General features: G+C 41.2%; 1 protein-coding gene across 8 annotated transcripts in view; it reads left to right on the top strand.

Annotated features, from left to right (window-relative positions):
- The window catches only part of OPTN (optineurin), a 39378-nt gene extending 17775 nt beyond the window's left edge, over nt 1–21603 (top strand). For 4 of the 8 annotated variants that reach the window (XM_019460767.2, XM_019460770.2, XM_019460769.2 and 1 more), the window contains exons 6-15: nt 438–572; nt 7330–7432; nt 8954–9069; nt 10664–10813; nt 11189–11282; nt 14363–14521; nt 16142–16272; nt 17146–17228; nt 17955–17993; nt 21044–21603. In XM_019460767.2, the coding sequence (XP_019316312.1) occupies nt 438–572; nt 7330–7432; nt 8954–9069; nt 10664–10813; nt 11189–11282; nt 14363–14521; nt 16142–16272; nt 17146–17228; nt 17955–17993; nt 21044–21171 (1138 nt within the window). In that variant the 3' untranslated portion in view covers nt 21172–21603. The remainder of the gene's footprint in view (nt 1–437; nt 573–7329; nt 7433–8953; nt 9070–10663; nt 10814–11188; nt 11283–14362; nt 14522–16141; nt 16273–17145; nt 17229–17954; nt 17994–21043) is intronic. The other 4 variants (XM_019460771.2, XM_019460772.2, XM_019460774.2 and 1 more) reach the window with 4 other exon arrangements.
- Nucleotides 21604–22523: the final 920 nt, after the last annotated feature.

The following is a 22523-nucleotide window of genomic DNA, read 5'->3' as shown; positions in this document are numbered from 1 at the left end:
GATTTGAAATCAAAAACAAAAATGATTTTTTTCTCTTGACTTGAGAACGTCAAGCAGGAGAAAGGCCGGTGGTCTGCGTGTCACAGGCAGCAGGCCTGCTTGTGTCCTTTGTATAACTGTGGTCCTCTCTGAGGCTGGTTCTCTAGGAAGGCCAGGCACTGGAAACCAGGGCCACCTCTGGTCCCGTGGGCCCTGTGGTCTGATGTTGTGGGCACACCGGCCATTTGGAGGAAGCGAGCGTGTGCTTCCCAGAAAGCATGGAGGAGTGGGGCCCTGGTGGGCGCAGGGCCACCCGCGTTTGGTCTGTAAATGAGAGTTGTTTGGAAAGTGTTCTGGGAAGCAGTTCCTTTAAGTTGGTTCCAGTTATACTCACAGACACTTTGACATTTTTGTTTGCTGATGAAAACCTTTTAATGTGTATGCTGTTTTTGATCTAGGAGCAAATTTGCAGAAGGTGCCAGGAATTATTTGGAATCTGAAGAATTAACTGTGAGCCAGCTCCTGCTTTGTCTAAGGGAAGGAAACCAGAAGGTGGAGAGCCTTGAAATTGCACTCAAGGAAGCCAAAGAAAGGTATGAAATAGGTAATTTGAACTATTCATGCCCTGGCACAGCTTTATAGAGATGTGATTAAGATACCAGATAATCCATCCACTTAAGGAATACATTTCCGTGTCGTCTAGAATATTCAGTCATGTAACCATTACCACATTATAATTTTAGAACCTTTTTTTCCACCAAATAGGAAACCACTTCCCACTGACACTGATTCCTCATTCCCCATCCCCAGTAATCGGTTTTCTGTCTCCACAGATTCGCTTTTTCTGGACATTTCGTATAAATGGAATCATATAATATGTGCACCTTAGTGATTGACTTATTTTACGTAGCATGTTTTCCAGGTTCATCCATGTTGTGGCGTGTGTCAGTTCTTCAGTTCCTTTTTGTTGCCAAGAAAGAGTCAGTCCACCATGGGGCTGGACAACATTTTGTTTATTTATCAGCTGGTGAACGTTTTGCTTCCCAGTTTATGCCTGTTGTGAATAATATTTGCTTTAAACATTCATGCACAATTTTTTTGTGTGGAGGTATATATACATATATTTTTTTAATTCTCTAGGGTTATGTACCCAGGAGTGGGATTGCTGGGTCATTGGTAACTCTGTGGTTAATCGTTTGAGGAAATACCAAACTGTTATCCACATTGGCTGCTCCATTTTATGTTTCCACCAGCAATATATGAGGGTTCTACTTTTCTCCCACATCCTCACTGTGATTTTGATTTCATTTTCTTAACAACTAATATCTTTTCATGTTGCTCATTTGTATACCTTCCTTGAAGAAACATCCCTTGAAATCCTTTGCCCATTTAAAAAAAATTGGATTGCCTTTTTATTACTGAGTTATAAGAGTTCATTATATATTCAAGATGCAAATCCCTTATGAGGTATATGACTTGCAAATATATTCTCCCATTCTGTAGATTATCTTTTCAGTTCCTGGGTGCTATCATTGGCAGCACAAATTTTTTTTTTATTTTTATGTAGTCAGTTTATCTATTTTTCTTATGTCATTTATGCTTTTGGTGTTGTATCTAAGGAGCATTGACTAATCCAGGGTCATGAGGATTCACTCCTATGTTTTCTCCTAAAAGGTTTATAGTTTTAGCTCCTACATTTAGGTCTCTGATCCATTTTCAGTTCATTTGTGTATATGGTGTGAGGTAGGGGACCAACTTCATTCTTTCATGTGTAGATTTACATTCATCCTAACACCATTTGTTGACCATTCTTTCCCTCACTGAACTGTCTTGCCCCCCTTTGGAATAAATCAGTTGGCCATACCTGTAAAAATTAATTTCTAGACCCTCAATTTCATTCCTTTGATTTATATGCCTATTCTTTGCTAATACTACACTGTCTTGATTACTATAGTTTTGTAGTAAATTTTGGAATCAGGAGTAATCAGGACGATTATTTTGGCTACTGTGGATTTCATGTTTTTCTGTATAAATCTTAGGATAAGTTTTTCAGTTTCTGTCGGGGGTGGGGTGGGGGGCGGTGGTGTGGAAAGCCAGCTGGGATTTTGTTAAGGATTGCATTGACCCTGGAGTTCAGTTTGGAGAGTTATGCCCTCTTAACATTGTTAAATGTTCTGATCCATGAAAGATAATCCATGGATTTATTTAGGTCAGCTGTGATGTATTTCAGTGATGTTTTGTTGTTTTCAACATATAGGTCATACACTGCTTTTCAAAATTTGTTCCTATGTATTCTGGTCTTTTTAGAACTGTATACATGAAATTGTTTTCTTAATTTCATTTTTGGAGTATTCTTTGGTAGTATGCAGAAATATCACTGGCTTTTTTTTTTTTTTTTTGTATATTATATATTGATCTTGTAGCTTGCAACCTTGTTAGAACTCACGTATTCGCACTATTAGTTTTTTAGTGGATTCCTTAGGATTTTCTTTATACAAGATCACATCATCTACAAAGAGATAGTGTTACTTCTTCCTTACCAACATGAAATACTTTGTATTTCTTTTTCTTCCATTATTCCACTGGCTAGAATCTCTAGCACAATGTGAAATATAAGTTGAAAAAGCAGACATGCTTGTCTGTTCCTAACCTTAGAGGGAAGGCCTTCAGCCTTTTACCATCAAGTACAATGTTAGCTGTAAGGTTTCATAGATGCTGTGTCAAGTTGAGAAACTGCATTCTAGTTATAGATTGTTACAATTTTTATCATGAAGGGTTTTGGATTTTGTGAAATGCTTTCCATGTCTATGGGGATGATTATATGGGTTTTTAAAGCTTCTGTTAATATGATGTATTATACTGATTGATTTTCACATGTTAAACCTTTCATTCCTGGGTAAATCCCATTGGTCATGATGTATAATCCTTTCTATATGTTGCTAGTTTGGATTGCTAAAATTTTATTTAGGATTTTTGCATCTTTATTCTTAAGGGGTATTAGTCTGTAATTTTCTTTTCTTGTGATGCCTGTGTCTGTTTTTGGTATAAGGGAGATACCAGCCTCATAGAATGTGGTAGACGTGCAAACACACATAAATACTTAGGGGTAAAATTCATCTACGGTATAGAGTTGTGAAGTCAATAAATTTCTATGTGCAAATGTACTTTTTAGAAGTGCAAAATGCTAAACCACATAAGACATGGAAGAGGTTACACAGTAGTTTTAGGACTCCAGTGATTGCAACATTTAATCATAAATATACTACAATATAATTAATTCTCTCAGAAGTTATAGATGCCTTATTGATCTTAAAATTCTAGCACTATAAGAAGCACTTCCTGGGGTCCCTGGGTGGCTCAGTCAGTTAAGCATTCGACTGTTGATCTCAGCTCAGGTCATGATCTCACGGTTTATGAGTTCAAGCCCCACGTCAGGCACTGCTAACCGCTCACTCCCCTGCTCACTCTATCTCTCTCTCTCAAAATAAACTTAAAAAAAAAAAAAGTACTTTCTAACTGAAGCAGTTAAAATTTTTAACTATAGAAAGATCTTAAAATGTGAAACCTATGTTATTTATTCAGATGAGGTTAATCTGGAAAACACATTGGCCTTTGTCCGGTGACTTATCTGATAGCTTTTCAAAGGTGCTAAGGGCATGCTGGCTCTAAATCCTAGGTTTTTACACCATATGCTACTGCTGTCCCTTAGAAAATTTCAAAGGTTGACTTCTAGGAGACTAGCACCATGTATTCTCATGGAGCAAAATATTTGTCCTATCTTTTAGACAAATCCCAAAAGCATAGTTAACAGTGCACAGATAAATGAACAAAGGAATGGATGGATGAATGGCCTCCTTTTACACCTTAGTTATCACAGCTGGTTTTTGAAGGGAAGGAGTTACGTGTTGAAGAAGGCCCTCAGTAGCCTGAGTAATCCGTGTGTTTGTATTTTATAGTCAGGTTTACCCCTCCCATGTTCCATACATCATTCTCAGAAGTCAGGTGTAGCCAGTAATTCATCCTTATTTAGCATGATCAGCTTTCATGGTGGAAGTGGAAACTTAGGAATTTGCTAATTATACATCCTGATCGTTCATATGAGATATATATAATTCCTGCTTCCAAAATGATTACAGCCCTCTGTCTGCAGCCACAGCCCTTCAGCCTGCCCTAGGAAGTCCGGCCTGCCCTTGAGATGGCTGTTTTTAGTCTCTCCCCTTGAACACCTGTGAAGGGTCCCATTCCCAGTCGCACTGAATTTCTACTTTGTGCGCCAGCCTTCTTTCTGTATTTAACAACCAGGAAGTCAGTGATAGTTACCAAGACTAATGTTCTCTAGGTGAGTGTCAGGATGATTTTCTCCTAGCTAAGGCAGGACTGAAACTGAGAAACCTGGTTAGCCTGCTTTGGTTTCATGCTCTATAGGAAATGATGAAAACACATTCCAAGACCTAACATGTGTTTTTCTCAAACAAGTGAGTCTTCAACTCCCTTCATTAATCATGAGAAATAAGGCTATAAACAGTCTAAAATTTATTCTGAAAATTTTTAGGAGATTTGTAGGGAGAGAAGTCAATAGGTTTGTCTTTTTTTTTCCCCATTGTTTTCCAGGATTAGTATTTCATGCAATTTTTTGTTTTCTAAACAAACTTAAACTGACAGCAAGTAAGTGGGGGAAGTGTGTAGAAAGTGTAGCCCAAGAGAATCGAGAGGTAGCACAGAAATTCAGTCCAAGATGAAAATTTTCCTTGGAGAAGAATTTTCCCATGGAGCCCTGTGTCGGATGTGAATAGTGTAATGAAGGGTCATCCGTCAACCCTGCACCAGCTGGCCCTTAACCCATTTATTTGGCTTGGCCTGAAAGAGTGCCCGTGCAGCCCCTTAGGTTTGCAAATGGTTTGGAACCATTTGCATTGGTTCCGGCCATTTTGATGTTTCCCTCCATGTACCGGGCTCAAATTGCTGCTGAATTTTCCCCCTGTTGTGAACACAATCTATTGACCTCCGACTCTGAAAGATGGAGATTTAACTGTCTTTCACCCCCCTCATTGTCATCGCACACAGATGCTTCCGGACCTGGCTTGCCCGCTCCACCTCCAAAATCGGCTATGTTGAAATGTAGTGAGATAAGTACTCAGTGTTGATGTTATTAGACATGCACATGGAGCTGAGTTGAGCTCTGCTCTGTGCCTTGAACAGTCTTCCTTTTTTTATACAACTTATTTTTCTTTTGCCTCTATGCATAATTACATTTTTAAAACTTGCTTAGTTTCCCCATGCTCTTCCCCAACAAGGAAACCTCTCAGATGTGTTAGTAGTCTAACAGTATTCTCGCTGCAATCTGGCCTGCTTGCTTCCCAGGTCCTGCTACATTGAACTCATCTTGGCACCTCCCTTTACTTTTGCCCTGGGGAACTCCTTCATCTCTCCTGTGTTCCATCACCTGTTTCCTGAATCTAATGCCTTTCCTATGCTTTTTTTAAAAATTTCTTTTCAAATCAAGCCCACCATATCTCCACTGACTCACTGAAAAAAGAATTTATGGGCAGTATATTTTCTGACACCTTCATATCTGAAAATCTCTCCTCCTGCCTTTATACTTCATGGATAGTTTGGCTAGATATAGAATTCTGTAATCGGATATAATTTTCCCTCCACTTTTCGAAAACGTGGCTTCCTTGTGCCCTCGGTTTTGGTGTTACTGCTGAGAAACCCAGTGCCATTGTGATTCTTCATGTTTGTGGTGATGAGACTTCTCACATGCGTTGGTGGTGAACCTGTTTTTCATCTGTCTGTTCTGGACACTCTTGGGCTCTTTCATTCTGCAGACTCATGTCCTTCAGTTCTTTAAAAATGATCTTGAATTCATTTACTAATTATCTCTAACCCTCAGTTTTCTTTGTTCTCTCTTTCTAGCATCACTTTTCTTTTTGAATTGGATCTCCTGTGGTTTAACCCCTTGTTCCCTTTTTCTAGCTCTCCTTTTTTCTTCTTTCTCCTTTCTGATACATTTGATCAACTTTCATCTTCCTTTTTTGCAGGAGAGAATCTTTTTTATTGTGTTCCATTTTTTTGGTGGTTGTAGTGTTTATGTGTCTAAGGATCCTTCATCGGTGCTGTTTTTTTACTTTTTTTTTCCCCACTGGCATATTCTGTTTTCAGTAAATTACTCTTTTCAGTTTCATATTAAGATTTCCCTTAAATGTCCAGCAGTCTTGCCTGTTTGCTCAGATTCAGCAGGATAATAGGGTATTAGAAGCTGATTACAGCTCTGGGTCCACATCTCAGGAGATCTGGCTGGGAGGTTTTCTCGGGGAAGCCCTGTGTCAGAAACTTTAAATCTTTTCCCTTATGCTGGAGTATCCTTATGTACTCCAACGGAGACTCTTCCAGCATCCTGCCTGGAAGGTACTTTTCTAGATGTCAAAGTCCTTGAGTAGGAAGAGGTGGCTGAGGGTCTTAGTGTTCTGTGTGTAAGTTCCCCTTACAGAAGAACCCACTTCTCATCTCTTACTAATGTCTGACTCCAGAAACCCTTTATTTTGTGATCTTGTAGTCCCTCTTAGACAGGCCCCATCTTTGTCCCCAGATCCCGAAGTACCTGGTGCCGATGACTCCTGAGCCTTTTGGTTCCCACAGTGTCGATGACCTTACACTGGCTCTCCCTACTGTTGGCTTCAGACCCAGCTCTATTGGCTCAGTTCCCACTCGTAGCCGTGCCCCCCAAATCTTCTTGCTGTTACTTCCTTTCCCTTTCTATTTGTTCTTGTACGCACGTGGCTTTTTAAAAGTCATTTTGGTGGGGTTCAGGGTGGGACAAGAATTACATGCATGTATTCAGTATACCATCTTTAACCAGAAATCTCTTCTTGTTTTATTTGCGCTAGGCTGGCTTTCATGTGGTTATGATTCAGTGGAGGAAGGTTGGTCCATTTGTGTGTTTTTAGGGACTTGCGACCTTTGATGGGTCCTAAAAAGGCATCCTCTCTCTGCTGAATCCTTATAAAGGGACACACAGTCTTGTAACACACGTGCATGACCTACGTACACACAAAAACACAGATTTTAAAAATATTTCTGCATATTACTGTTACGTGAAAAGTGGCAGTGTTTTTCAGTGTTTGGGATGATTTATGCCTTTTACCCTGCCTAAACCCATCCCTTCAGTCAATTCTAGCCAATTTGAGGATGAGAGCAAAACCCAAAAAAGTTAACGTAGCAAGTGCAGAGAAATTTTGAAGCCCCAGATCTCTCATCGATTTCAAACGGCGTTCTTTTAGTGCTTCCGCAACTGTTTCTCTTCTTGAAGCCACAGAGAAAGTAACTTTTCCATATTCTGCACTTTTTCAGAGTTTCATATTTTGAAAAGAAAGCCAGTGATCATGCGGAAGTCGAGACCCAGACAGAGACGAGCAAAGAAAAAGAGAAAGAAGAGGAGAAAGGCCCAGAAACCGTGGGTACTCAGGTTCTCAGACTCTGTCACCTCCCCCCGAGGGCCCAAAAAGTGGTATCTGAAGTCGAGTCTTGTGTCGGGTTCTTCGCATTAGAAATAGAAATAATTTTAATGTTGGATATATTCTATTTCTCTCCTATTCCATGTCCCGATTTGAAATTCATCCATAGTAAATTGTAGGGAGATGTGTTCCCATCCCAGTGATTCTAGGGAATCACGCCTCTGTCTCTTCTTGGCTGATTTCTCTCCTAACTTACTGAGTGAACAGGCCTGCTAATGGAGAAAGGAATGTTGTCCACTTTGTAATAAGATCATTTGAGAATATGACCCAGAAACTCGAGATCTCATTAAAAGCTTTTGGTTCTACCCTCCTACTGGTTTGAATGACATAGTTTGAATGAAAAGCTTGTACCGCCAGTGTTCCGTGGCAGCTCAGAGATGTGCCCTTGGAGCCTGCCACATGGTCTTCAGCTTAGGGAAGGCTGGCGAAGCCAGGAAGTTGTGAGGGCTGCAGTTGCCCACGTGACAAGCGTGGACGTAAGATGCTCACCTCAGCGGATTCATTTATTCAGCAAATGTATGCGGAGTGCCTACCGTATGCCATGGCCGGGGCTGAGTCTCCTACTTCAAGAGACTGACGACCACTTAAAACACAGAGACGAAGAGGCAGCCTGGGCGTAATCGTACTTGGTTGACCAAAACCATTTGTTAGTAATAGAGAAGTACCGAGACTTCCAAGGCAACGTAAAACTCATTGCCAGCAATTCTGCCAGAACTGCCGGGAAAAAGGCGGTTCAGTGAAAAAAGTGGAGTAAACTGGAGACATAAATCAGCCAGGGAATATGGATGGGCATGGGTTGCTGTCTGGATAAATTAGATTGTGCTCTGACACCACTATGTTCTGTGATCCCCTGGACCGTGATCAGTATTAACGTAGTTATGATAAAGGACGAGCAGAAATTAGCAAAACCTAAAATGCCTGCGGCCTCTATTTAAAAGTCAAAACCTTAACATCTGGGAACGTTTGTGTGAATTTTGGCCCCTACAAGTCTTAAGAAGGGAGGTTCTTGGGTTGCCAAGTATCAAAGAGGAGACGTTTTTCTTCCATTTAAATAAACTCCACCCATTTCTATAAGAAAAAAAACTATGATAAAGTCATTATCACAAGTGCATCCGAATTGATCATTTATGTAAGAAAAAGAGCATTTTGTGTATACATATATGTTATATTTATTTATATTTATCTATTTATATTTATTAGTGATTATACATATAAATTACACATTGTGAAATATAAACTGTTATATATAACTAGTAAATACAGACATATCAGGTGACAGAGTTGTACCTAAAACGTTTCTTTTCATGTACAGTATTTGGGGTGTTCATTGTCCAAAGTTTAATCAATTCACCCATCAGTCTTAGTTGGACACTAATGGTTCACACTGTTTTCTCACAAAGAGGTTCATTTGATCTCTGATGTGAATTGCATGTGCGTGCTTGGGATTTTCTGTGTGACAGGTTGGAAGCGAAGTGGAGACGTTGAACCTTCAGGTGACCACCCTATTTAAGGAGCTTCAAGAGGCTCATACAAAACTCAGCGAAGCTGAGCTAATGAAGAAGAGACTTCAAGAGAAGTAAGAGTGAGGGATGAATTTTTTCTTCTTCTTCGGAAAGTGTACATTTTGACAAAATACCATGTAAAAACATGGTTTCGCTACTGTGTTACCGAAAGAAAAATAGAAACCTAATTAAAATCTGAATTTGGAAAACACGAATGTTGAGGTGAAGGCACAGGTTCACGTGAAATACGTGTACGAAAATGCGGGGGGCGGGGGGCCGGGGAAATCTGGTTCAGCTGTTTGCGGGTGTCAGTGAAATGCACTAGCCTCTGTGAGGACCTGTAAAAAAGCAGTAAGCCAGATGTCCTGTGACCTTCCTGAGTCAACAGCGTTGATACAAGGACACATAAACGAAAGCTGCAAAGAGCAAAAAGAACTGGAATGAGATTTATTGAGGAAAAGAAAATCATTTTCAGTCAGTTATGAAGGCTACTGTTTACACTGAGAACTTTGCATGTGCTTGTTTTTCTTGATGTAACGAGTTACCCAGAATTTAGAAGAGCGAAGTTTATGTGGTTCTTTGGGATTGGCTGGCAAGCATATTCCCGGCACAGTGTAGGAGCGTATGTTGCCTGGGAGTTAAATTTACCAAGGCTAAACAGTATTCTGGTAATCTGGCACAGCATGGTAGCGAAAGCTAGGGACTTTGGACAAACTGACCTCGTTGAAATGTGGATCTACAATTCATTTGTGGTATTAGCTTGGGCAAGTTGGTTATTTAACCTCTCTGAGCCCTAGTTTTATCATTTGTAAAATGTGTGTCATTATCCCTACTTCGTAACATGTTGAGATGTTTGACACGCTTGGCGTTAATGCCTTGCATGTGGCCACCGTAGTTTCATATTTACTATTATTATACTGAAATTCTCTTTCTGATCTTTAAGAGGGCTTAGGATATTTTCTTTTCCCTTATTAAATCTTTGTCATGGGGCCCCTGGGTGGCTCAGTCAGTTAAGCATCCAAATTCAGCTCAGGTCCTGACCTCACGGTTCATGAGTTCAAGCCCCATGTCAGGCTCTGTGCTCACAGCTCAGAGCCTGGAGCCTGCTTCTGATTCTGTGTCTGCCCCTCCCCCACTCATGCTCTGTCTCTCTCTGTCTCAAAAATAAACACTAAAAAAAAAAACAAACTTTGTCAGAAGTCATATTCTTTGTGCTTAACAGAACCCATAACTTTTTAAAATATTGACAATATCCATGGATCAGTATGTGAAAAGGACCTTTAGCCAATTACTATTTTGGTCTGTGTCTGAAGAACAAAAATATGTTCTTACATGACTACATAAGGCAGTTTTTACATGACTGCGTAAGGCTTGTGTGGTCTTAGATCTGTACTTTTTTACATTAGGCATACGGATTCTGAAATATGTAAATTTATTTTCCAAGAAAAGATCTGTATTTTTTTAATGTTTAGTCATGAGGGTTTAGAAATACTGCCTGTTTCTAGTAAAGAAGCAAGGAGGATAAAATATTTTAGTTTGCATTGCTAAATACTCCTTGAAAAATGCAATCCTAAATTTCTTTGTATTTGCTACATAGTCTTGGGATTTAAGAGCCACTGAGAAATGAAGGAGCGTCGTTCATCCTCATGAAATATCGATCTTTCTTAGGTGTCAGGCCCTTGAAAGGAAGAATTCTGCAACCCCATCAGAGCTGAATGAAAAGCAGGAGCTTGTTTATAACAACAAAAAGTTGGAACTACAAGTGGAAAGCATGCGATCAGAAATCAAAATGGAGCAAGCTAAAACTGAAGATGAAAAGTGAGTAGCCACGACCAAATGACTACTTGCTGGAAGAAAATAGGAGAGCACTTTTATCAGATTGGAAATAGGATTTGAGAATACATTAAAAGATTTTCTCTTTTATGTATCTGAAGGAGCACAGGAGATTTTTCTGAGGAGATAACATTTGTTTTATTATAACAGAATTATTAACGTGACTTGTAATCAATCTTGATTTTTTTTTTTTGTAAAGATTGTTTTCTTTGAGAGTAAGAAAATGCTAGCAGGTGGTGGGATGGCAAAGGTAGGAGAGAAGAATTTGCTAGTTGAGTGTTCAGAAGGGGGTTGGAAAGCAAGACTAAGTTCTTATGATATCTCCCCCAAGATTCCATTTCTTACTGTCTTTTTCAATAGGTCCAAGGTAGCCACTCTCCAGGTGACACATAACAAGCTTCTTCAAGAATACAATAATTCGTTGAAAACGATCGAGGAGCTAAAAAGGAAAGAGGTACTCATAGAAGAAAATTACTTCCGTAGCCTCATAATAAAAAGAAACCGTTAAACATTTTTATACGTAAAGTAGTTGTCAATCCTTAACTAAGTCTGGTTTCAAAGGGTGCCCTTCATTTTATCATTGATTTCTCGTGTCCGAGTGCGTGTGAGTTCCGGTGTTCTTCCTATGTGTAACGTGCTTCGCGTGCAGGGATGGTGCTGAGTCCTACAGTCGGGGAGTAAGTTTTTAGGATTTCTAACAGCAGGTGGGTCTGTAGGACAGCTACCAGCATGGGCTCCCACGTGAGCAGGGCGCGGTGAGACCACTGGCTGCCCCTGGAGGGGTCGTGTCCGTTGAGCTATCATGGGGCTAGCTTGCTACTGTCAGTGACCTTGAGACTCTGGACTCACCAGACTGCAACTTCCATTAGTATAATACCACCATGATATGGCAGTTTAAACATGGGTAGATATGTGAGGTGATGGATGTTAATTAACCTGGTTGGAACCCTGTCATGCTGTATACACCTGTCAAATTGCCACATTCTTCACCTTAAATATCTTACAGGTTTTTTTTGTTTTGTTTTTTTAAATTTTTTTTTTTTTAATGTTTACTTTTGAGACAGAGACAGAGCATGAACGGGGGAGGGTCAGAGAGAGGGGGAGACACAGAATCGGAAGCAGGCTCCAGGCTCTGAGCCATCAGCCCAGAGCCCGACGTAGGGCTCGAACTCACAGACTGCGAGATCGTGACCTGAGCTGAAGTCGGACACTTAACCGACTGAGCCACCCAGGCGCCCCAAATATCTTACAGTTTTATTTGTCAGTTTTACTTGAAGAAAGCTGGGATAAATAAGTAAAGATCATGGAAGCTCTGAATTTGAGTTTATATGCTTATAAATGTACTCTTTGTTTTTCGTTTTTCTTAAGAGAATATTGTTCCTAAGACTTAGTAAATTTTTTTTGATTATTTATTTTTTAATGTTTGTTAATTTATTTTTTGAGAGAGAGATAGTGAGCGGTGGGGGGCCAGAGAAAGAAGGAGACAGAATCCCAAGCAGGCTTCCTGCTGTCAGTGCAGAGCCCAGTGTAGGGCTCAAACTCACAAACCGTGAGATCATGACCTGAGCCGAAATCGAGAGCGAACACTTAGCTGACTGAGCCACCCAGGTACCCCTATGTATTTATTTTTAATTGCAACTAAAGTATAGTTGCAATATTATGTCAGATCAGTTTTCATAGTGATTTGATATTTATACACATTTTGAAATGCTCATAATTGTAGTTACCATCTGTCACCATACAAAGTCGTTATGATAGTATTGACCGTACAGTTGACCCTTGAACAAAAGGGGTTTGCATAGGTCCACTTAATGTGCAGCTTTTTTATTTCTTTTTTAAATTTTTTAAAAAATGTTTATTTTTGAGAGAGCGCAAGCAGGGGAGGGACAAAGAAAGAGGGACAGAGGATCTAAAGCGGGCTCTGTGCTGACAGCAGCAAGCCCGATGAGGGGCTCAGACTCACAAATCACGAGATCATGACCTGAGCTGAAGTTGGACACTCAACCAACTGAGCCACCCAGGTGCCCCCTAATATGCAGATTTTTTGAAGTATAGTACTATAAATGTATTTTTTTCTTTATGACTTTCCTAATAACATTTTCTTTTCTCTAGCTCACTTTATTGTCAGAATATAGCATATAACTCATATAACACACAAAGTATGTGTTAACCAACTAAATTATCAGTAAGGCTTCCAGTCAACCATAGACTATTACTAGTTAAATTTCTGGGGAGTCAAAAGTTATGTGTAAATTTGTGACTATGCAGGAGTAAGTACCTCTAACCCCCGTGTTGTTCTAACCCCAACTGTATCCCCTTCGCTGTACTGTGCTTTCCCTTGGCTTATATTTTATAACTAGAAGTTTGTACCTCTTGACCCCCTTTACCTATCTCGCCCATCCCCCTATCTCTCTCTCCTCTGGCAACCACCAGTTTGTTCTCTGTATTTATGAGTTTGTTTCTGTTTTGTTTGTGCATTTGTTTTGTTTTTTAGATGCCACATGTAAGTGAAATCATATGGTATTTGTTTCTCTGACTTACTTCACTTAGCAGAATACCCTCTTGGTCCATCCATATTGTCACAAATGGCAACATTTCAGTCTTTTTATGGCTAATACTTCATTGTGCATATACATATATACACATCACTTCTTTGATGGACCCTTGGGTTGCTTCCGTATCTTGGCTACTGTAAATAATGCTGTAGTAAACATAGGAGTGGATATATCTTTTTGAATTAGTATTTTCATTTTCTTTGGATATATACACAGAAGTGGAATTGCTGAATCATACGGTAGTTCTATTTTTAATTTTTTGAGGAAACTCCCTACTGTTTTCCAAAGTGGCTGCACCAGTTTACGTTTCCGCCAACAGTGCACAAGGGTTCCCCTTTCTCCACATCCTCACCAACATTTGTTCTCTCTTGTCTTTTTTGATACTGGCCATTCTGACAGGTGTGATGGGATAAATTTTTAACTTAAACACGTTTCTTTTCCACTGACTTCACCAAGTAAGAGTAACATTAGTGGGAAAAATAACAGTAGCAGTGAGTTACAACGTCATTGAGATCAAGGTTTGTTATTATTTCCCTTATTTTAGTGGGGGTTTTTTCATTGTTTTAAATTACGAAATTATAATTTGTGGGGTGCCTCGGTGGCTCAGCTGGTTAAGCATCTGACTCTTGATTTCGGCTCAGGTCATGATCTCACGGTTCATGAGTTCAAGCTCCACATCAAGCTCTGTGCTGACAGTGTGGACCGTGCTTGGGATTCTGTCTCTCTCTCTCTGCCCCTCCCCTGCTCACACTGTGTGTATGTGTGTGTGTGTCTCTCTCAAAAAAAAAAAAAAAAAAAAGAAATTATCATTTGCAAGCTGTGAGTTAAATGAATACAACTTTCTGAGCACGTTACCGTTGCCAATGAACAGAACAGTTCAGAGCCTGTCATTTAAAAACAGACAAAACTTCCTTTAATATTTTACTACAGCAGGTTGGATTATGTCACAACCATTCTAGAATACACTTGTCTCTTGCAGTCAGAAAAAGTGGATAAGGTGGTACTACAAGAACTAAGTGAGAAACTGGCGCTGGCAGAGAAGGCCCTGGCTTCCAAGCAGCTTCAGATGGACGAGATGAAGCAGACCATCGCGAAGCAGGAGGAGGACCTGGAGACCATGACTGTCCTGAGGGCTCAGGTGAGCCGCGTCGCGACGGAGCTCAGTGGCGCCAACCCCGGTTGTGGTCTCAAATGGGAAGGCGATGGTGTTTCAGATATATTTTTGGATTTTATATTCTTTCCACCGACATATTTTGTTTAAATTTTATTGAAGCACATCACGTGTGGAAAGTGCACCAGACCGTCCAGTGAAACCATAAAATGTGAGGGGGAAAAAAACCTGCTTTTATTAGAGTAATGGGCATTTCTCTATTAAGTAGCCCATTTTTACTTTGTAACTTTGTAACAGTGAAGAGATTGCTATCGTGGCATAATGTTTACGTTTCTAGGTAAGAAATTACCCTCCGATTTAGCGGCTAAAACAATGACAGGCATTCGTTACCTCACAGCATTTCTGTGGGTCGGGCCTCCAGGAACAGGTTAGCAGGGTGATTCCGGCTCAGGGCCCCTCGTGAGGCTGCACTCAGGATCGACTAGAAGACCCGTTTCCAAGCCGGCTCGCTCCCATGGCTGTGGGCGAGAGGCCTCAGTTCCTCACCCCCCGGGCCTCTCCACGGGCTGGCTTGTGCGCCCCCGTGACACGGGAGCTGGCTTCCCCCACCGCAGGTAACCCCGGAGAGAATGAGGCGGAAGCCACAGTGTCTTTCATGACCTAGGCTCAGAAGCCACGCACCGTCCTTTCTGCGCTACCCTAGTGCTTACGTGGGTTGGCCCTGTTCGTTGTGGGAGGGCACCACGTAAGGGTGTGAATACCAACAGTTGAGGGTCACTGGAGCCATCGTGGAGGCTGGCCACTACCGTGGGAAGCGGCGTTTGGGCTTCACTCTCGGTTCAAGTGCTGGTATGACACTTACCAAGATTAAGAGCTATTAAACTTGTAAATGTAAAATGAGCATAGCAAGGCTACGTTCCCAGGATTTTTGATAAGGTGCAATAAGATAGGAATGTAGGCACCCAACAGAGGACTTTGTGCATGTTTGGCCTCAATAAATACCATCTATTTACTATTACTGTTTAAAATTTAACTTAAGGAAAGTCTTCATAAACACACCTGACAGAGTAAATAAACCATGTACTATATTAAGCTAACCCTGAATATTATTTTTTTCAAAAGATCAGAGAATTTTGGGGCGACTGGGTGGCTCAGTCGGTTAAGCATCTGACTTCAGCTCAGGTCAAGATCTCGTGGTTCATAGGTTTGAGCCCCGTACAGGCTGTGGGCTGACAGCTCAGAGCCTAAAAGCCTGCTTTGGATTCTGTGTCTCCCTCTCTGTCTCTGCTCCTCCCCTACTCACTCTCTCTCTCTCTCTCTCTCTCTCTCTCAAAAGTAAACATTTAAAAAATTTAAAAAAAAATCAGAGAATTTTACTGAATGAATGGTACGTGCAGTGTTTAAACCACCTACCTTGGTGTCATTGCCGAGTTCTAATTGTCTAAAGTGCACACACACAGCTTGTCTTCTGTCAGAAGGTGGTCGGAAGGTTACGGTCACCACCCTGGTTTCTAGCAGGAAGATGCACCTGTGACTTACAAGGTGCATCCCAGGAGGCAGCACCCATTCCGCGCCCTGTCCCCAGGTGACTGTGGAGCATCCAAATCCATCCAGGCAGTAACTTCTGTGTCTTTTACCTTCTTCCAGATGGAAGTTTACTGTTCTGACTTTCATGCTGAAAGAGCGGCAAGAGAGAAAATACACGAAGAAAAGGAGCAGCTGGCTTTGCAGCTGGCAATTCTGCTGAAAGAGAATAACGTTTTTGAAGATGGAGGCAGGTGAGGGGAGGGAGGGCTCAGGCCACACACCCGGAGCCCGGGGCGCAGGTGGAGGGCAGGCGGTGATCAGAGGTGCTTCTTCAGTCGAGCTGCAGGAAGTACTCTGGGCTCACTTCACTTGGTTGCTTCCCCGACACTCAGCCTGACTTACAACAAGGCCTGGTGGCGTCTCGCGGGAACCTGAGGTGTTCTTTGCTTTCAGGCCTTGTGTGTTCCCAGGTTCTAGCCTGCCGCTGTCGGGGGTCAATATTCTGAACACTTTAAACAATTCCGTAATATGTTTGCAGGGCGCCTGGGTGGCCAGTCCGTTAAGCGTCCAGCTCTTGGATTTCTGCTCAGGTCATGATCTCACGGTTATGAGATCGAGCCCCATGTTGGGCTCGCACTGGGCATGGAGCCTACCCGGGATTCTCTCTGTGCCTTTACCCTGCCCTATTGCGCTCGCTCATGCTCTCTCTCTCTCTTTCTCTCTAAAAAGAAAAAATATCACTAGGTCTCGTTCTGCAGCTTGTTTTATGGAACACTGTGATTTTGGACTCTGGGTGTGTGCGTGTGTATGTGTGTGCAGATTTATTTCACTCTCTTGAATTGCCCTATAGTGTCTTCTTTTAGAAATACGCCCCTTTTTTCTAATCCATTTCCTTATCCAGTTTGGTTATTTACTGATTTTTTTATCTTAATTGTTATTTTCTTTTACTACACTGTGCTACTACCAATAATATTTCAAACTCAAGTTAACCCTTAAGTTCTGGTTTTTATGAAACTTGCATTTTTTTTCAGCTCTCTCCCCCCCATATTGCTCTTGAATGTCTGCTTAATGTTGTCATATTTCAGGGCTTTAAAACATCACTATAGTGTCGCTTTTCATCCCAGTAGGCAGTCCTTGATGGAGATGCAGAGCCGTCATGGGGCAAGAACAAGTGACCCTGACCAGCAGGCCTACCTCGCTCAGAGAGGTGAGTCCCGTGTGATTGTTGGTTTTCAGGGCTCCAGGGGATAACTATTCTATGAAGAGAACGCTTGAAGACAATTTCACTACATTCTACAAAATGAATTTCAGATCAGACTGTGAAAAATGTAGCATCCCGCAGTCTTATTTTCACAGTACCCTAATTCTCCATCCATTACAGACTGACTCCAGACACCAGACTCTCTTCGTGCTGGCAGTTAAGGCCTGGCATAGCCTAACTTTTAACCTTCTCCCCCTCGAATTCCCTCAGCTGTTAGCCAACAGAATCGCTCCCTGTTCCTTGAACTCGTCATAGGCTTGCATACCCGCATATACTTCCTTATGTGGCATCCTTCCCTCACACACGTCCCTGTGCCCCTCCTGTCTCTTTCCACTGAACCCCTACCCCATCTGTAAAACCCATTTCAAATACTGTCACTGTGATTCTAGCAAAATGTAACCTCTCCCTCCTGAATTTCCAAAGTACTCTGTTCCTCTTATAGGACTCATCTGCTATGTTATATTATAATTATCGATGCGTTCTAAATATGCATCTAGGCGTTGTATTAAATAAGCTGTCCCAGAACTTGAATCTTCGCCCATTACTTGGTGTTATGCACATAATAATGTTAGCATTTACTGAGTTTACTGTGCATAGACACTGTCCTGATCACTTCATACACGTTATTTCTTGTGATCCTCACAAAATTTCATGAGTTATATATTTTCACAGTTCTCCAGAAGACAAGGTTAAACAACCCAGGATCACAAGGTTAGTTAGGGGCTGAACTGGACACGGAAAACCCAAGATTATCTGACTCTTAACCACTACACGCTACCGCATGTAATAAGTTGTCATCTAATTATGTGCCACATCCAGATTTTAGTTGCCTGAGTGAAATCAGTCTTGACACTTACTAACAGTGCTGTGTTTATTACATGGTTTTAATACACTGTAGTAATGTTTTGTAATGTATAATAAATCCCTGTGTTGTAGTACATCACTGAAAGGGAAGTATTATCCCGGAGTCTAGATAACAAAAAAAAAGAATTCAAAGGATTGAAGACTGACAGAGCTGCCACTAAAAAGAATCTGGGTTTAGGATGCCATCCCAAATTTCACATAAAACTGGCTTTTTAACATTTTTTTAATGGTGGACCAGTCTGAGTCCCTTCCATATACCAACCGATTACTGAAACATCACAGTGTCAGCAGCAGCAAGGAAGCAAGCAGGATGTATCGTCACCTGTTCAATCTTGGGGAAATTTCTCTGAGTATCCCTTTCGCCTTCCTTCTTCCCCTGTCCCCCCACCAAAGTTCTTTCATAGGAAAAAAATAAGTTAAAGTAATGTTAGGGGCACCTGGGTGGCTCTGTCGGTTAAGCCTCCGACTTTGGCTCAGGTCACGATCTTGTGGTTTGTGAATTTGAGCCCCGCGTCGGGCTCTGTGCTGACAGCTCCCAGCCTGGAGCCTGCTTCGGATTCTGTGTCTCCCCGTGTCTCGGCCCCTCCCCTGCTCATGCTCTGTCTCTCTCTGTCTCTCAATAATAAATAAATGTTAAAAAAAATTTTTTTAAAGTAATGTTAGAGGTAGTAACTCAGGTTAAAAATCAACCACATTCATGGGGCATACGTAGAGGTAGCACGTAGACCGACATGAACACTAGCCTCAGGCATGTTGAGCGTTGTAGGGTAAAGCTGTGTTCTTCTGTCAAACCTGCGTCTACACTTGAGCACCACCAGACATTTTCTCTAACCTGATTTAAATATCCCAGGAACACCCATCTACCTCTGATATCAAAAGTGCGACATTGTCTTGGGTCCAAAAGGACAGTCTCTTGCGTCTGGATTTCTTAGAGGAAGGTTTTCCTTGGTCATAATTAAATAAGGCAAATGCCTGTTTATGTTAAAAAAATAACAAAAACAGACATTCTTTGACTTACAGTCCAAAACTAATCGCAAAGTACATGTTTGTTCATGATTTTCCTACTAAGCTTCTTGTCTTCTACAAAGTAATATTCCACAGACTGTCTTCAGATTTTTATCTTAGTTTTTTAGCTTCGTAACAAAGCTGCCTCAGACAGTAGCCCCTGTTCACTCTCTTTCATCATTGTGGTCATCCGTGGCCAGCAAAGCGTCTGCCCTGGTCTGGGACACTCAGCTGAGCACGAGGGAAGAAATAGGTACAGGCATGGTCAGGTCTGAAGCAGCTGATGGTCTGGTTGGAGAGACAGGATGTGCGCATAAGAAGATGGACGCATAAAACAAGATACGATTTAAGTAATAGAGATGATGCTACTTAAGGTCAGAGGGAAGGATGATCCCTGAGGGCCAGGGCAGCTGAGAAAGGCCTTGAAAAGGCCCGACTTTAAGCTTGACCTTAAAGCTAGGATTTCAGTCAGTACGGTACGAGAATAAAAGGTCAAAGACAAAGGAGTGTGATGGGTTAACAATGAAAAACAAAGTTTATTTTATAGCAAAGAGCAGGAAGGTAGAGGGAACCCGTTAACCACCTCATACGACGGCTCAAGTCTGAGTCTCGAAACCTAGACCAGGACGAAAGGAAAGGCAAAGATGGATGAAATAAAGTTTAAAATGAAGAATCAACAGTCCCCGATAAGTGGCCTATTGCCCTCCAGAGCAGGGTTTAGCAAACTGCAGCCCACACAAAAAGTTTACTGACTCCTGATCTAGGACCGTGAGATCACTAGAAAGATCCATGCTTCTAGAAATCACAGCTTGTGATCAGTATTTCTGTGCAATGGTGTTTCTGAAGTTCACTGAACACAGACTGTCTACCATAGTCTCCATTATTCAATTCAAATAATTGAACTGAATTGAATTGAATTGAAGGTTAAAGGTTACCTCCATGACCAGCCTCCAAAGCAAACACTGGGCGCCGACTGCAAGTTCTGACACCAGAATGGTTTGCACTGGTCCAGAAAGGTCAGATCAAGGAGATGCCCTGGTAGCCAAAAGTCATTTCCAACATCGATTAGTTTGCATGTGGGACCTTCTTAGAGTCCAGGCTTATTTCAAGCATTCTTTAATTTAGACTTGAACCTTGGGCCAGCTCTAAAATTGGACAGAATGACACAACGCATACTTCCCTTCTTTCTCCCCACTCACTTTGCCTGGGCAGCCCTTACATATCCGTAAAACTCCTCCCAGGTGCTGTGGGTCTCATGAGGCGGCCTTTCTGCACAGAGCAGTCTGAGCCTGGTGCCTTTCCCATCCTCCCGCTAACCTGCCTCACGTGGCACAGGGTGGCCCTTCCCTCACACACACCCACTGCCGCTTTTCTCTCTTGAAGTCCCCTTCATCTCTGTACCCCTCTCTTCCACCTCCCAGGTCCTCAGATGCATGGGCGGAATGAACATGGTTATTATCTCTGCTTCTGAGGGGGTTCATAGTGTTCTAGGAAACCTCTCTGTGTGCCACTCGTTATTTTCTCCACCTTCTCTCCTCTTGAGCTCATATCCTTATGTATCTTGTTTCTTCTCTCAAATATTCCTGTTTGTATTAGAATTTGTCTTGTTCTGTACCTAGAACTGAAACCACGTATTATCACATACTAAAAACCTGGACTAGAGCCCAAAACCTACAGCAGTAGGATAGCAGGTACTATGTGGGCACATTTTCTTTGTGTGTGTAGATTTCTTAAGTTAAAGACCCCCCCAAAAAACCTGTATTCCCTCCCCATTGGGTACCAATTGCCAAGTTTAATGGATGTTAAAATTTATTGTCTGTTATTAAAATCAAACAAAGCCACTTGCAACATGGAAGAAATGGAATAGCGTTTCATTCAATGCTTGTTCTCAGGAGATGAGGATACCAACTGGAGGCAGCAGCAACAGCGGAATATTCCAATTCATTCGTGCCCCAAATGTGGAGAAGTTCTGCCTGACATAGACACGCTACAGATCCATGTTATGGACTGCATCATTTAAGTGTTCATACCCCACTTCCCCCAGACTGTTGGTAAATATCAGATTTTTTCCTCCAAGAATTGTGCTTCTGTGTTATTTGTTTTCACTCAGACATTTTGCCTCATTATGCTTATTTTAGGAGGAAGAAAATCAATATGCCCTAAGTAGGACATTTTTTTGTGGATTTCCTTAGAATCCTTAACGTGCCACTCTTGTGATAGATTCTTTATTTCTGAGGGGGTTCCATGTATGTGAACCGAACTGTTCATGCAGTTAATAAGTGTGTGACATCATGGGACAGGGTAAATATAACCAATGGAAGAGGCCTCACAGATGAACATTGAGAACCTTTTAAGGAGGCAGGAAAAATGAAGTGGCTACAGATTTAATCAAGAAAAGTCATCTTTGGAGGTTTTTAAAAATAAATTGTTATTTTTCTTGATTTAAGACACATTTATATGGGGTTGTGTGTATGTTGTAGTTTTATTGCAGCCACGGTAATTGTACCAAAGGTGATATGGCTCTTTTCATATGAGCACTGTGGGCTCTTACTGGATCATCCAGACAAGTGACAATATATCGGTATATGTGAGGTACATACATCAGGTTCACTGGTTTCATTGTGCTGCAGGTATATGGATTTGTACAGTAGTTTATTAATTTCTAAAATAGAACAGCTGTCTTTTGATTTTCCCGGATCAAGCTGTATACTCATTATCACAGAAATAGGTATTGTAAACTACAATTTTGCTTTTGAATCTTTCACATCGTTCATATATGATTGGCCAATTTCATAGGCTGTATTTTCCATATTCAGCTTCATAGAGGCTTAATACTTATTCATATCTGTTTTGCTAAGTCTATGAATATATACAAATCCCTTTACTAGAGGCTAGTATTTGTTGTTTGAATTAAAAATTATTCTTGCTAAGGAGGTGAAAAAATAGAGATTTGCCATATTTTGTAAATCTACGGTTTACTGAGATTAGCTAATACTGGGCCAGTCATAAAAGTAAACAGTGTCCTTGTGTGTCTATATCCTAGAACGTTTAGAAAAAAATTAGGCAAACTTGATTTAATACACACACACACACACGTACATGTGTGTGTGTGTGTGTGTGTGTGTGTGTGTGTGTGTACATCTGTGTTTTTTAAACCAGGAATCAAAACTGCTAATTCTGTCTTCATGCCAAGAGACCACACTGCACAGATTCACTAATAACTGAGATTCCCCCATGTCAGTCCACAGAGAATGCTTCTTAAAGACGTTTCTAAAATAACCATGAAATTCTCATTTTTAATTTCTTATTTATCGTTTCTAGTTTAAACTTTTTTCCTTACTATTTTATATTAAAGGAAATAGATTTCAACAG

The sequence above is a fragment of the Panthera pardus genome, unplaced genomic scaffold (assembly GCF_024362965.1).
Source record: "Panthera pardus isolate Hobbes unplaced genomic scaffold, ASM2436296v1 HiC_scaffold_6, whole genome shotgun sequence".
Classification (NCBI taxonomy): Eukaryota; Metazoa; Chordata; class Mammalia; order Carnivora; family Felidae; genus Panthera; species Panthera pardus.
Note: the sequence above shows the minus strand (reverse complement) of the source record. Positions and strands in the feature narration are given on the sequence as shown.